Source organism: Xenopus laevis, chromosome 6S (assembly GCF_017654675.1).
Source record: "Xenopus laevis strain J_2021 chromosome 6S, Xenopus_laevis_v10.1, whole genome shotgun sequence".
NCBI lineage: Eukaryota > Metazoa > Chordata > Amphibia > Anura > Pipidae > Xenopus > Xenopus laevis.
In genome coordinates, this window is record NC_054382.1 from 79,294,191 (window position 1) to 79,310,990 (window position 16,800).

Here is a 16,800-nt window from a genome sequence, read left to right on the forward strand (position 1 = left end):
GGCACTTGTCCTTTTCCGTTTCCTCCCTTTTGCTTGAATATCGTACCAATGGATGGCATTTGTTTGATTTTGCCATATAACAACAGAAGTTGCTTTTAGGGGATAAGATAACATGATTAACATATTGTAGATAAATCGATGTTAGATGTTCGTATGGCAGACCCCCAAATCAGTATGTAAGGGTTTGTGAATTTTCATTACGTCTAAAAATTGTTGCTGTGCTATGGATTTGAATAATACTCCGTACATCCCCTCTGGGTCTGGATGGTTTTAAAGCTGTTTGTGCAGAGTTGTCTCTTCAAAGAAAAACTCCTGAAATTCTCTTGTTTCAGGAAGGCAACGATGACAGTGAGATTGCATGGAACCTTTGTTAGCAATGAGCTATTGTTTTGTAAGGAATTAACACTTTCCTTCTGGATATTCACAGAGTGAACATAATTACCTTTTACGGCTTGCTTCTGTTTGAAATTGCTGTTTTTGGAAATGCTACCTGCTGCTCACTATATTATACTATAGTACAACTTAGCTGAGATAACTGATGGTGAGCTTTTATACATAAGAAAACGAGCCAATCATTTGGCACTGAGCACTTATCTGCTGTTTTATATAAAAAAAGAAAACAATTGTCCTTATTAAAGCTGCAGTTGGGTTGAAAATATGTCAGGATAAGCTCCACATAATAGCAATTTGTATATTTTGTTTAATATATGTGCTGGGCTGCTACTACTTTTATAAAACATAATACGGGACCTCTCAGTCCTCAGTCTTCCATCTCCCCTATGGCTCACCTAGATCCTCTTCTGTCTCCCTGTTAAGGTCCCCTGTGCATTTTCCAGATTTGGAAATGTAGATCCAGGTATGGGATCTATTGCAGTGGCGGAACTACCGGGGGAGCAGGGGGTGCGAGCGGGCCAGGACCCGCACCCCCTCAGGGCCCCCCGGCAGCTCGCGTGCCACTAAAATGCGGGCCAAAAATCACGTACGGAGGGGGCGGGGGGCCCGGCTGCGCGTCCCGCACCAGGACCCGCCCCCCTCTAGTTACGTTACTGATCTATTGTACAGAATACTTGTGACCTGAGGTTTTCCAAATAAAGGTTTTGTTTCAATCACCATACCTTAAGTTTACTAAATAATTTAATAAACCCAATAGGATTGTTTTGTCAATAATATTGATTCTTGCTGCTTAGTTACCATCAAGTTCAAGGTAATATAGTATTATTACAATTAAGAAAAGGAAATAATTTATTTAATCAATTTAATCAATCATTTAGAATTTTTTGCTAAAAATGGATTTTATGGCTGTTGGCCTTCCCTTAATTTCAGGATAAGGGATCACATACCTGTACCCGCTGTGCATATGTTCTTATGTACCTGGACTGAATAAATATTCAGGTTCAAAAATGTCATACTCCCTGGCCAATATTTGATCAGGGGTCAATCCTGCTGGTTAAAAAATTGCATTGATAGAGGAACACATCTGTCCATAGATGTGGTTTACTCCAGATAGGTCTTCAGAGGTTCTTAATGTGAACTGGTCATTGGCTTAGTGGTCTTGCCATCCTCTGCTGGTTATAATCAACAAAATCTGCAGTATGAAATAGTCCTCTGCTATGCTATTTAATGGTCTCTTTTTCACTCCTTTTTTTAAATGCTCCCTATATCAGAAATGGTGATTCTGTAGAGATGACCTGTATATCTAAGTAAAAATAGCCCCATTTGCCATAACCCGTAGATTTGAAGAAAAAACATATAATGTAAACATTTCAAAATATAAAAATATATATATATATATATATATATATAATTAAAAGTAGCATTAGATTGACTCCATATTAAAAGTTAATTTTAACTTGAACTTACTACATATAATAGCTATTTTTGCCAGATTTCCCAGACTAGCTATCTCCTCTTTACTTTGCATTAGTATGAGTTTTTATTTCTTCGTATTTATGTTGCAGCAGGAAACATTTTCTGTGCACACACCTAGGAGGGTGATAAGATAAGGGTTGTGTGTTATCTGTGTATTTGCTGTAGATCTGAGCCTCTCTAGTACATACCACACTTACTTTTTAGACTGATTTCTAGTTAAGAATTTGTTCCACCTGAGTTTGATAGCAGCAGCTACCATGTAGTCATAAAGGGGTTATCTCTAAACAGAGTCCAACAAAAGCATGTACATTCTATTGAACCTCATGCACAAGAAAGGTGGGGGGAAGTATGTGCATAGTTCACAATAGAGAAGGTGCACTGATGATGCCAGCCATAGTGAATCCCTTAATCATTGAAACGGAACTCCTTGCCAATTGCCAATTGGTAATTGGTTGTCTAACTTATGTTCAAGGACAATGAGGTTTACGAAATGCTCTATATGTAATAGTGGAAGCAGTCCACTGTAATTTCAATGGAACCTCTGTTTAATAGTGTTGCCCTCTATGATTATGAAGAATGCCGCTTTCTGGCTATAATGCAGCCCTTTCCCTATGGTTATGCTTAGGTCCCTATTAGGATCTGATTATTGTTGAAACTTATCACAGAGAGCCAGATTTATCTATGTAGGTCACTGCCTGTTTTGATAAGAGCCCAAAAAGACATTTTAAATATTTTTATTTGTTTTAATAGCTGTTCATTTTTGTTTAACCATGGGTCTCTTTAGTCTACTGCAAAGTTTGGGAACCACACTGGACTCTAGTAAGTCATAGAAAATATATTCAGTGTAGACTGCATTCATTTAACTTGATTTTTTATTAACTTTATATGAAGTTTAATTATCTTGAACATATAGGGCAACTAAGCACTATAATAGTTTAGAGATATTGTGCCTCTATTGGTAGTAGAAACCTGTAGCAATTCTAAGCACACACTTATTGCTATTTATCTTAACACATACTGTACATTTAATATGTAGCTACTGAAATTCCCAAGTCAAGGTACAATACTGACCAAGGTGGATCTTAATAGGAGATATAAATGTTTTAATGGAGTTGTTCACCTTTGAATTAGCTTTTCGTATGATGTAGGGAGTGATATTCTGAGACAATTTGCAATTGAAAAGAAGTAGCAATAACAATACATTTGTAGTCTTACAGAGCATTTGTTTTCCTCTGTTTGAAAACTGGAAATAGAAGAAAAAATCAAATTATTAAAAAAACTGTAAACAATAAATAATGAAGACCAATTAAAAAACTGCTTAGAACTGGCCATTCATTGCATTTTAAAACTAAACCTAAAGGTGAACATCTCTTTAAAATACTTTAGTTGAAAATTGCTACTCATTTAGTTTTGATTATATAGAAGAAAGTAGTGGAATATCTTCTATGGATGTTGCTATTTATATGTAGGTAATGGAGCTGCCATAGTGCTTTACCTAGGGGCCGATTCACTCAGCTCGAGTGAAGGATTCAAATGAAAAATACTTCGAATTTCGAAGTATTTTTTGGGTACTTTGACCATCGAATGGGCTACTTCGACCTTCGACTACGACCTTCGACTTCGATTCGAACGATTCGAAGTAAAAATCGTTCGACTATTCGACCATTCGATAGTCGAAGTACTTTCCCTTTAAAAAAAACTTCGACCCCCTACTTCGGCAGATAAAACCGACCGAAGTCAATGTTAGCCTATGGGGAAGGTCCCCATAGGCTTGCTAACCTTTTTTTGATCGAAGGATTTTCCTTCGATCGTTGGATTAAAATCCTTCGAATCGTTCGATTCGAAGGATTTAATTGTTCGATCGAACGAAAAATCCTTCGATCGATCGATCGCAGGATTAGCGCTAAATCCTTCGACTTCGATGTTCGAAGTCGAAGGATTTCAATTCGAGGGTCGAATTTCGAAGTATTTTTAACTTCGAAATTCGACCCTTAGTGAATCGGCCCCCACGTGTGGCATTTTCCAGGTGCACAAGCACTAGTTGGTTATGATCAGAGAAAATAAATAGAAAATAGCCTTTTCTCTTAAAGAGCATCTCATTTTCGGTTTAATATGCCAGCTGCACATTGCCTTTCCCCACGGTTTGTTCATGCTTATTGAATCTAGTGATTATGCGGCTACCCTATCCGTCTATAATCCTGCATTAAACAAATGCTTTAGTGGTGTGAAAGTGAAGCATGTGTGCATTTCTTGTGAAGGCATGCAGATCCCACTTAGGGAAGAGGTCATGCACATGTACCCTGTTTATTTCCAGGATGCTACCACCATTAGTATTTTAAGGCATATTTTTTAAATTGTACTCGTTTCCTTGTGCAAAACAGGGTGGGTCATGGAGATAAAATAAACTCGGTAAGCTTGCTGTGTTTAACTTTTTTATAATAGCTGAACTTTACATTGTTACGAGCTGTAATCTGAAGCTGCCGTTTTATGTGAAAGCACTCTACGCCATATTCAATTCACGTCTTGCCCAGAATCTCGTTAGGGACATGAATTGACTGCTTTTGAATGATGGTTTTTCACCTTCTCTGAGTTGACCGTGACATGCCAAGTGTAGTGCATTGTAGCAGAAACTCCTTACTAAGGGCAGGTCTAATCGGATTAAGATGGAGCAACGGAACGCGTTGAATGAAAGTTCCCTTTGTGTAGGTTACTGTGTTCTATGACCCAGCTGTAACCAGGAATTGTAGCTCCTACACGGCTCCTGTAGATTCTTTTTATCCTTCCTTGTATTATATATATATTAGTCCTATGGCTAGTAAAGTGCTAAGAGGTACCTTGGGACCTTTTGTAAATACTTGATAATTATTATAACACAGACAGTAGTTAGAAGCTTTTAAGCTGCCTGTGTTCCACTAATGTAATGAAGTGTAATTGCTGCTTAAAAATAACCTACTTCTCTTACGTATATGTATAGAAATACAAATCTGCTCTGAGCTGCCAGATATATTTTGTCAGTTTGTGATGGTGATAGATCTGAAATACAAATCATATAGCTGTAATTCAGTTGCCTGCTTTAGAAAGGGCTCAATAACAGTCTGTGTGGTTCTTTGTTCTGCTGTCCTGGGAATGGTTGGAAGCTGCAATTCATCATTTGTCTTGCCAAGTTAGACAACTAATACATCTCTGTGTTGTTGGTTGAGAAAAAAATGTTATCTGCAATTTTTTAACCAGCAGGATTGACCCCTGACCAAACATTGGCTAGGGAGCCTGAAAATTTTGAACCTGAATATTTATTCAGTCCAGGTACATATGAACATACGCACAGTGGGTACAGGTATGTGATCCCTTATCCTGAAATTAAGGGAAGGCCATCAGCCATAAAATCCATTTTAAGCAAAAAATTCTAAATGATTGATGAAATTGATGAAATTATTTCCTTTTCTTACCTTAATAATACAATATTACCTTGAACTTGATGGAATATGAATAGGAGAGGGCCTGAATAGAAGGATCATTTATAGCCTTAAAGGACAAGGAAAGGCAAAAAAATTAAATCCCATTTTTACTTTCTTTAATGAAAAAGAAACCTATCTCCAATATACTTTAATTAAAAAATGTGTACCGTTTTTATAAGAAACCTGACTGTATGCAGTGAAATTATCCCTTCATTTACTGCTGTGGATAGGAATTGTCAGATGGTCCCTAACTGCTGAGCAGGAAACAATCATACTTATAAACAGGGGGAGCCCCCGCCTTACTTACCAGCCATGCAGCATTCAAGCAGCTTTGTTTATGACGATCCCTAAGCAGCCCAGACCACACTGAGCATGTGCAGGGTCAGGGTCAGGCAAAGATGTTTAACAAAGTTACAAGATGACAGCCCCCTGTGGCCAACTTGGAAAGCATAAATCATTTGTTTGATTAGGCTTTGTGGTGCAGTAAGTTCATGTTTATGTTTAGTATACAAAACACAGCATTTCTAGCCTTATTCTATTTTAGACTTTACTTGTCCTTTAAAGAGCATTTGTTTTTTAGAAGGGAGTCAGCGGCGCCCATTTGAAAGCTGCAAAGAGTCAGAAGAAAAAGGCAAAGAACTATAAAACTATAAAAAAATAAATAATGAAATCCAATAGAAAAGTTGCTTAGAATTGGCTGTTCTATAACGTAATAAAAGTTACCTTAAAGGTGAACCACCCCATTAAACTGTGCCATACTTTTTTCCAATTTTTACCATTACTATTCAGCAGCTTATTTATATGAACTATATTTGTGTTTCTGAAGCAAACAGATCAGTTTTACCAGTGCAGGGCAACACTATATGATATTTTCTATGGATGCACCGAATCCAGGATTCGGTTCCGGATTCGGCCTTTTTCAGCACCGAATCCTAATTTTGCATATGCAAATCCAGGATTCGGTTCCGGATTCAGCCTTTTTCAGCACCGAATCCGAATCCTAATTTTGCATATGCAAATTAGGGGTGGGGAGGAAAATCGCATGACTTTTTGGCACAAAACAAGGAAGTAATTTGCATATGCAAATTAGGATTTGGTTCGGTATGCAGCCAAATCTTTTGCGAAGGATTCGGGGGTTTGGTTGAATCCAAAATAGTGGATTCGGAGCATCCCTAATATTTTCATTACTTTAAATCACTTTAATTTTTTGGTGTTACTGTTCCTTCAAAGTGGGTGTTCGCTTTCCAAAACTTTTTTTTTCAGTTGAGTTGTTTTCTTTTTTTATAGTTTTTTCAAATTTGAAATTGTCTCTTGTGTTTGTCTGGCAGCTCAGTGATCCAGGTGCAGATTCTGAACAATTTACTACATTTAGTTGCTACATTAGTTGATACATGTGAAATATTAGCAACTATTGTATCAATGATAACAGCTGCATTCAATGAAGCTCAAGGAGTCTGCTCAGCAGGGCCAAAGATAAATGTATCACTTTAGAACAGTTGGAGTCAGCGACCCCCCACCTCGCAGAGCTACTTTAGAAGGTGAAAAATTCAACTTTACACTTCAGTATTAGAAAAACAATCACAAATAGAAAATAGAAAGTAATTTGAACAAGTCTTTATTTCTGCTAAACTATCTGAAAATAACTGTTTGAAGGTGGAATAAGTGCTGTAATATAGTTTATGGTTGGGTCCTGACAATTGTCAAACTCTTAAGTCGGTTTATTTTTAGTGTGTATTTTTTTTTTTTTTTTAAACTAGACAGAACAGACTTTTTAAAGGAGAGCAGAAGAAATGAATTGCCCTTTCCTTCCAAAAGGACAAAGGACCGATGTTAATATAAAATCAGTTAATGATTTAACATTATATAGATGAAACTGTCTAATCTCTTTCCTGTGTACTGAGTTGATATTTAAATATCATAAAAGCACCATTTGTGTCAGAGCAAGGCATATTATGCAGAGTTCAGGGAATCTCTCAGCTTGACATTGCTTGTAATGAAGCATATTTTGGATCAATCCCAGATACTTGGGTGGGGAAGATTCCTCTAATCATGTTGAAGCTGTGTTTGCAAAATAAAGGCTTGCCTTTAAAGCAACACTAACTAACGATGAAGTACTACAGTGCTGCACAATGACATGCTTTAAAATCATTTGGTAAAAGAAATTAGTTGCTAGCCAAACAGACAATTTTCACTAACCATACAAAATATAGTTTTTCTGTTGTGGGGGCACCACCATCCCTTACAAAAAGAAAATTGCAGCATCCTCTAAGCTGCCTTCACTCTCCAAAAGGCATAATAAACATAAAGCCTTCCTACATCTAACCTGCTAATGACTTTGCAGCAAGATAGTGTAGTGTAAATGATGGTTAGAATGATTACTTTTATCGTTATCAGTTATTTACAAATGTGTTTGCCACTTTGAACACCAGAAAACATGCAGAGAAATACACACTGACAAGTCGTTTGTACAAGACCTAAAAAAATATATACGGTACATATTCTAGAATTCTTATTTTTTAATCCTGTGCCAAAAGGGCAGACAGTACATGCTGAACAAAAAGAAAAATGACAACCAGGGAAGGAATGGGTTATTTGAATAGCAAAGTAGAAGCATTTTGTTAGCAAATTTCCCTATACCCTGTATATTATTTTCCCATTACCACTCCCTGCATATTTGAACTTTATGTTGACACGGTTGATGTGAATTCGGAGAATGCAGATGGAATCACTCAGCATCCAAGGAATACCAGTAACAAGCATTAATAGTGGTGGGTACCCTGCATTGTGCTTTCCATTTATCTCCATTTGCAGTTCATTAGTCACTGGAGGTGATGTTCTAGAAATGAGTGTTGGAGTTGCTTAAAGGAGAACTAAAGCCTAACTAATGAAACAAGCTAGAAATGTTGTACATTTTGTTTTGAGCTTCTGTACCAGCCCAAGCAACCACCGCCCTTTAGCAGTAAAGATCTGTGTCTTCAAAGATGCCCCAGTAGCTCCACATCTTCTTTTCTACTGATTCACTGCACATGATCTGTGTTGCTGTCACTTACTGAGCTTAGGGACCCACTCACAATATACAGTGCACATAGAATAGAAATGTCACAGTATAAGGCTGATTAGTAATTAATACAGATAATTACTACATGGCAGCACAGAAACCAGTGCAAATAGCATCAGAATTTAATAATAAGCCTTGTAGCACCAGCTCATATTACAGGCCAACCTCATTTTCTGCCTGATAATTTGTGACAACCCCCAGTTCAGCTTCAGCTCCTCAGAGCCCACTAAGCATGTGACTTTCCAAGATGTTGACCCCCAGTGACAAGTTTGAAGTCCTGGTTTGCTGGTATTGAGAAGCTGAAACTTTACGCTGGTGCAATAAGTTCAGTATATAAAATATGGCATTTTTAACCATATTCATTTTTAGGGTTTAGTTCTCCTTTAAAGATTTCACAGCCTGCATAAATGCCCGTATGTTTTGCAGTCCATATGGTTGGCAAGGAATATTTAAAGCTGCATCAGGGCGTGGTTGGTTATATGTCTATAGATTCAACTTTTCTGAGCATGAGGTCTAGTTTATGGGTTTAAGAATTACTTTGCTGGAACTAGGATTAGATTTTTTTTCTTTTATTGTGTAGAATGAATCACGATAAGGATAAAACTGGGACCTATAGGCAGAAAAGGCAAATATATTGTAGAGAACGTTCTCATTGCTGACCTGCCAAATCAGGTTGATCTTTGATTGATTGATCCAGCTTAGTTGAAATGTTCATTTTGACTTCAAGCCTTTTTTATTTGTTGAATATATGGGTCAATAAGAAACTGATTTGGTCAAGAGTTACTGAATTGGAAGCTACTGTGACTCTGCCCCACGAATTTGAAAAAAAGAAACAAGCACCGTTATGCATCACACATACACCTCTTCATTGTGCAGGCAGCCCCATGGTTAGTAAATTGTGTATAAACACTAACGGGCAGATTTACATAGGGCCAAATATCGAGGGTTAATTAACCCTCGATATTCGACTGCCGAATGTAAATCCTTCGACTTCGAATGTCGAAGTCGAAGGATTTACCACAAATCGTTCGATCGAACGATTAAATCCTTCGAAACGTTCCATTCAAAGGATTTTAATCCATCGATCAAATGATTTTTCTTCGACCTAAAAATTGTTAGAAAGCCTATGGGGACCTTCCCCATAGGCTAACATTGCACCTCGGTAGGTTTTAGGTGGCAAAGTAGGGGGTCGAAGTTTTTTTTAAAGAGACAGTACCTAGACTATCGAATGGTCAAATAGTCGAATGATTTTTTAGTTCGAATTGTTCGATTCGAAGTCACATTTGAAGATCGAAGTAGCCAATTCGATGGTCGAAGTAGCCAAAAAAAACATTCGAAATTCAAAGTTTTTTTTTCTTCTATTCCTTCACTCGAGCTTAGTAAATGGGCCCCTTAAACACTGACCAAACTTTGACTTTATTCAATTGTTCCTCAGCATTTCCAAGGGAGGAACTCCCTTGAGCCGACATGTCGCCAAGCGACGAAATGCATGCAACGTGTCGGATGTTCTGAAGATACAGGAAGTGAAGCAGGTCCGGACTGAGAATTAAAATAGACCCTGGCATTTCAGGTACACAGAGGCCCAATCAGCCCTAAAAGAGGCCCAAACAGCCCCTATCAGCCCACTAAATACTGACTTTCTATGTGCACCTTATAGCAGCCCCTCTGGCATTTGCCAGAACCCACAGGTTGCCAGTCCGGGCCTGAAGTGAAGGAGAAATCGCAGGTAAGTTTTCATCCGACAGTCGGATAAATGTAGTTCTTACCTGCGATTTCTCCTTCACTTCCTGTATCTTCAGAACATCAGAAGGTGCATGGCGATGTGTCGGTTCGAGCCGCACAGCGGAAGTTGATCCCTAATTCAGCAACTTCGGAGCTGCAGAATGGACAGATCGCCTTTATTTCCTTGGGTTACACCTCTAAGGTCTGTCATACAGTAATTTGCTACTTTCCTTCATGTAATGTATGAGGTGTAGAATTTGCTTAGGCAATGTCAACCTGCAGCCCAGATTTAACAACTTTCCTCCCCACCAGCATCCAACAAATAATTGAAGGCGGTTGTGGCTTTGCTGAGAGGGTAGTTTCAGAAATATCTGCTGGAAATTATAGTTTAACAACATACTACCAGCTGCAAATGAAAACACATTTTTTCATCCAGACATTGATCTAAATGGCATTATAAACATAGAACCTTATATTTCATCAGTCCATATTCTTTACAATTGAGTATTGTAATAATGAAAAAAACACTCCACAATCTGACTTTAAGCATAAGACTGCATAAATAGTTTACACTGTGTATCTCCAGATTTAGCCTCTTTCACGTTTGATCTGGTAATGTACTGCTTGCCATGAAGTGCTAAGCAGAGTCAGATGTGCCTTGGCACAGCATAGAAAAGTAAAGAAAAAACTGAGCTTGGGAATTTTAAGTCATTGGGGAAAGGGGGGTGATCTAGTACCCAGCATTCCCGCAAAAGGAAATCAAACCATTTGCATATGTTTTAGTTCTGCATTTATATGTTGCCCATATAGAGTAAAACATTTACAAAACAATAAAAACATTTAATTGCCTACCAATTTTATTTGAAGCATTGTTAATTACATTCTTTGTTATGTCTTTGTAGTTCCACTTCTAAGGGCAATTACACACTAGCGTAGGGAAGGGAAGGCAACGGCCTTTCATGCCATTCGTATGTTTTCACACTGCAATTCACTTGCTAGTGGAAAAGTATTCAGAAGAGATTAGTCGTCTATGCTAGAGGAGACAAATTGTTTAGTACTGATATATTTCACAGTGTTTTATAGAAGTTTATCATTCGTGTACTCAGTCCCTGCCCCACTGGAGCTTATGCATACACACTATGGTCTATTTCATTAGGAGCCAGTTAACCCTCATGAGTACATTGCAGATATGTCATTGTATCTGTAAATGCAGGTACAGCAGTAACTTACCTAGAAAGCTTGTGTTTTTGTCTTGTCTGGAAACCATTCATTCACAGTTGCTTCATTTTTCTTTCTCATCCTCTGTTACCTTCCTGATAACTAATGGAATCCTCACAAATGATTGGTGCTCATCCTATATCTTCTATCAACCTGTATCCTATATCATCAGAAAACCACCAAAGGTAAGCATTTTTTTCACCAAAAAGTATAAAGTTACAGAATAATGGGTGTGTGTTTGTGTGTGTGTGTGTGTATGTAGGAAACATGGAATTTGCTCTTCTAATCCTTTTACCAAAACTGAGTGTGTGTTGGGGTGTGTCTTATTTACCATGGGTAATGTTTACCCTTGACTGCCAGATAAAGAATGGCCATAACCATGTTGTACACTTATGTACTCAAGGTCAACTAACTAGTTCATCTGCATAGTAGTGAACCCCTGGAAATACATCATTACCACTGTATTTATTTACATATGTTCAACTAACCATGGCAGAGACAGTATGGCATGTATACACAAACAGGTTTGGGAGATGATTAATCAAACAGTGAAGGTCCTCACCTGTCAAGTGATCTGGAATTTTGTCCTCCATTATTTAGTCTTGGTTAAAGGGCCACAAAACATTACTTACATCACTAAATTGTGAAAATTTTCAAACAGAGCACTTTTCACAGAGCTGTTGTAAGCTGGCGAAACATAGAAAGAATTATCCGTTTGGTAAGATCACCAGTTGAGCAGATCTGTCCCAAATATACCCACCTTGAGGTGGTCAATATTGTGCTGTTGTTGCAACGATGAGGTCACAGGTTGTTGGGGCAAGGACTGCATCAACGAGCCAATGCAGTCCTCGTCTCCACTCGATCTTTAATCCTGCCTGTCCTGAGGGCCTCATAAATGGGCAGAAAAGCTGCCAACTTGATTAGAATGGGATGAATCAGCAGCTTTAATCTGTCTAGTTATGCTTGGCTTCATTCTTTTTAAGTTAGCAATCTGTTGTGTAACAAGGAATCCTTGCTTTCTGTCTGTGCTACCTCTAAGAGAATATCACATTCACAAACCACATGTGTATTCCCATTGTCAGTGAATGGAAAGGTCTTTGTGATTGTCTTTGGAGAATTAGGAAAGCTGCTGTTTGGTCTGTTTGTTTGTTTTGTTTGCTGTTTGCTGCTGTTTGCTTGTAGGATTGCAAATAGAGCTCAATACATAGTACTGCCTCTGCTTGATACTGAAGCAACAGAGCAAGAGAGAGAGTTGTATTAGTGAATCTCACCCAATAAAGTAACAGAAAAAAATTATACTTCTGGCCAGGTGGAGCTTACAAGATCTCAACCTGCTTGCACACACACTAACTAGGTGTGCACTAGAGCACTGTTACAATCTTAAAGGAAAAGGGAAGCTACCGAGCAGCAATGTAACCAGAGGGGGGCCGGACGTGCAGCCGGGCCCCCCGCCCCTCTCTGTACGTCTAGAATCTGCGGCGTGCGAGCTGCCGGGGGGGACTTGAGGGGGTGCGGGCCCTGGCCCAATCGCACCCCCTGCTCCCCCGGTAGTTATGCCACTGCTACCGAGGCTATTTATTGTCTCTCTCTGTTAGTTCAGGATAGCAGCTACCATATTAGCTTGGCATGACATCACTTCCTGCCTGAGTCTCTAAACTCAGATTACAGCAGGGAGGGGAGGAAGGAGAAGAGAGTGGGAGGTAAAGAGAGGAGCAAACTGAGCATGCCCAAGCCCTGGAGGTTTAAGATGAAAACAGGAAGTCTGATACAGAAGCCCATGTGTACACAATAGAAGGAAAGAAATGCAGTGTTTCTTTTGACAGAGGACTCAGAGCAGCATTGCTTTGACGGTTTAATGGTGTATTTATATGGACCTTTCTGACAAAGTTTACTTCGTTTTAACCTTTCCTTCTCCTTTACTGGTCACATGAAAGATCGTTTATTTGCAATACTGTTACAGCTGAATTGTCAGATATACAGGTAGAAACAATAGAATTCTAAGAGTGGCCGATGTTCTGGTGCCTTCAAAGGCCACCTATCAAAATTTTCTGGCCAGACCGATCGACAAGCCGACTGATATTTAAGACTTCTGCAGATATTGGTTGGCTTGTCTCCCGCAACAGATGCACTAAATATCGTACAAAACATTGTTTAATACTATAAAAGGTGCATCTATGGCCACCTTTAGAATCTGTTGTGTTAGTAGACTGGGGAACCCAGTGGAAACCCACTCCAGACTTAAACCCAGGAACCTAATACAGTGGTGCTTTAAAGTTTGTGTACCCTTTAAAAATTTCTATATTTTTATATGAATGGGATCTAAAACATCATCATCTGAACTCCTAAAAGTACATGAAAACCTAGTTAAATGAAAGAATTAAGATGTGTTGTATGTGTGATCAGGCTTTGTGTTCTTTAAATAAAACAGGGTCTTTCACTCACATCTGATTTGTTTGAAAATCAGATGATGTTTTAGGCTACATTCATATAAAAATATAGAAAATTTTAAGGGTTCACAAACTTTCAAGCACCACTGCAGGCATCTTTCTCAACTGCTAAAAACAACTTGATTTTATAGCAACTGATCGAAAACCCTGGCATTGGTGTTGAAATTGTCAACTGTTTTGAGATCTGCTTTTGTTCAAAAGTAAATGCGAAACAATAAAAACAACTTCAAAAATTAAAACCCATAAGCCTGGTGCTGCAAAAGCACTGTACCATTTAGTTTATTTTCCTATGGACCCATGTTTTTCAAATATGGCTTACCAGATCCTGCTGATCTACAACTTGCAGCAACCCAATGACAGGCAGTGGTTATATGATATTGGGATTTGTAGTTTAGTAACAAGTGGAGTGACTCCAGCTGAAGATCCCTTTGTCTGCATTAATACAGACAAGGGCAGCTACAACAGTACCTGTTTGAATGAGGATATTTCTTAGGCTACAACCACAACTGCTTCTCCATTGGCCATAAATGTTATGAGTATTTTGTACATGTAGTATGTGTGAATGTAACTAACTTAATATAATATAGCTTTTCCAATTTACATATTAAAGGGATTCTGTCATGGGAAAACATGGTTTTTTTTGTTTTTTTTTTTTAACAAATGCATCAATTAATAGTGCTCCTCCTGCACAATCCTGCATAGAAATCCACTTTTCAAAAGAGCATACAGATTTTTATTTTTTTCATTTAATTTTGAAATCTGACATGGGGCTTGATATCTTGTTATGGTGCCCTCAGCCATGTGATAAACTTCAGTCACACTATACTGCTGAGCTGCAAGTCGGAGTGATATCACCCTTGTCTTTTTCCCTCCCAGCAGCCCATCAACAGAACGGGAAGGTAACAGTATAACAACTCCCTGACACACCTACCAATATAATAAAGATGTGTCCACATTTGTAGTATTGTTAAACTAAGTGAAGTATTGTGCGTTGTTTACCTCCCTGAGGCAGTGAATATCTTAAATATGTTTTTGTACGTCGAATTGCTGAAGATATCAGAATTCTGGGATAAGTCCATTGGTGCTATGTAATAATAAGTGACTTCTTGCTTGGTTGCATTCATAAACCACTTCCTGTAGTGTTCTTCCTTCCACTCTCACAAACAAAGTATTCTGTCAGCCAAACCGGGGCTTTGAGACTCCTTAATTGTAATAGCAGACGGCAGTAGTGTATATGGCATAGATACAGACAGAGCAGCTGTTTGGGCTTTGTGCTGGAAACTGTATTTAAGATAGTGTAAATATCCTGGTTTTAAATGGAGGCGAAGCCCCAGCTATTCAGCTGCCTGAACTTTAATGACTGTAACTGATCTAGACGACATCTGCTCACCCCTAAAGCTCAAGCCTCGGCTTTCCTTCCGTGGCTGCTCCCCAAGTATTTGCTTAGCTTTGATAGGCTCTGCAGGCACTCTTTATTTGAGCTATACATCACCATTACCAGCACAGCACTCAGGGGTGTTTCGCCAATGAGGCGAGTTGAGGCTGGTACTTTAAAGGAAAACTATACCCCCAAAATGAACACTTAAGCAACAGATAGTTCATATCATATTAAGTGGCATATTAAAGAATCTTACCAAACTGGAATATATATTTAAGTTAATCTTGCCCTTTTACATCTCTTGCCTTGAGCCACCATTTCGTGATGGTCTGTGTGCTGTCTCAGAGATCACCTGACCAGAAATACTACAACTCTAACTGTAACAGGAAGAAGTGTGGAAGCAAAAGACACAACTCTGTCTGTTAATTGGCTCATGTGACCTAACATGTATGGTTTGTTGGTATGTTTGTGAGTACAGTGAATCCTACGATCCCAGGGGGCGGCCCTTATTTTTTAAAATGGCAATTTTCTATTTATGATTACCCAATGGCACATACTACTAGAAAAGTATATTATTATGGAATGGTTTATTTACATGAAGCAGGATTTTACATATGAGCTGTTTTATGCAATATCTTTTTATAGAGACCTACATTGTTTGGGGGGTATAGTTTTCCTTTAAGAGAGAATTTCTGGGGGAGGGGGGGCAGCAGCAACTGCTGCTGCCTCAGGTGGCGGAGGGGCCAGGATCACCCCTGACTGCACTGCACCTGTTACCCATCTAGAACATGTATCTATTAACATGTGTGCATGTGAATCATACATGGATACATTTATATGATAAAGAGTAGTGCGGACTGTCTACTTGGAGTAGAACTTCTTCCAGGTCTCCATTTGGACAGCCCTGTTGCTGGTGAATAGTACTGTACACATGTAATGGCAAAATAATTATGTAATAAATAGGTTTATACATGTCATACTGTAACTCTGTGTGTCAGCATAAACAAAACAGAAACCTTCTCTAAATAAACAATTCACAAAATAGCCAATAGGTGTAATAGTATAATTTGGTCTTATCAATTATAAATAGGCTGTAGCTCACCTTTAGTATATGTAGGTGGATTCTCCTGCAAGGTGTCCTGTGTACACACCCAAATTGATACAGTCAGTATTATAAGCATTTCCCCCCAATAAAAGCACTTTGCAGTCATAGCTACTGCCTTGGATTTGTCCTGCTTTCTATTATAATACTAATTTGGTCTTATGTAGTGACCCTTATTAAAATGGGGTTTGTTACATCTACAACGTGGGATTTTTTATGGCTTTAATAATGTTTTTATGTTGGACTTATAGTGGTTTTGCAGTGTGTTTTGGAGTTATACAGTTAGTGTTTTCCTGTTTTGTTGAAGTTGTTAAGGTTTGTGTCCAGGAGGAGGTCCAAAAGGCTATGTTTTAGCACATTGCACCCTGCCATGTAGGCCGTGCCAAAGGTTGCACGTTTTCACTCTCACAGTAGCAGATAGCTCCTCCTGTGAATATAACACTACCTGAATTTTACTGCACTCTATTTATTTATAACATATAATTTAGGATAAGCACCTTGGATGTCCCCTAGCATGTATGTTATTCACATGTGCAAACTATGGATCGCAT

General features: G+C 38.5%; 1 protein-coding gene across 5 annotated transcripts in view; it reads left to right on the top strand.

Moving 5' to 3' along the window:
• The window catches only part of LOC108704456 (kinesin-like protein KIF13A), a 118,997-nt gene that overhangs the window by 22,586 nt on the left and 79,611 nt on the right, over positions 1 to 16,800 (top strand). For all 5 annotated transcript variants that reach the window (XM_018241013.2, XM_018241016.2, XM_018241014.2 and 2 more), the window contains exon 3: positions 11,495 to 11,507. In XM_018241013.2, coding sequence (XP_018096502.1) covers positions 11,495 to 11,507 — 13 coding nt within the window. The remainder of the gene's footprint in view (positions 1 to 11,494; positions 11,508 to 16,800) is intronic.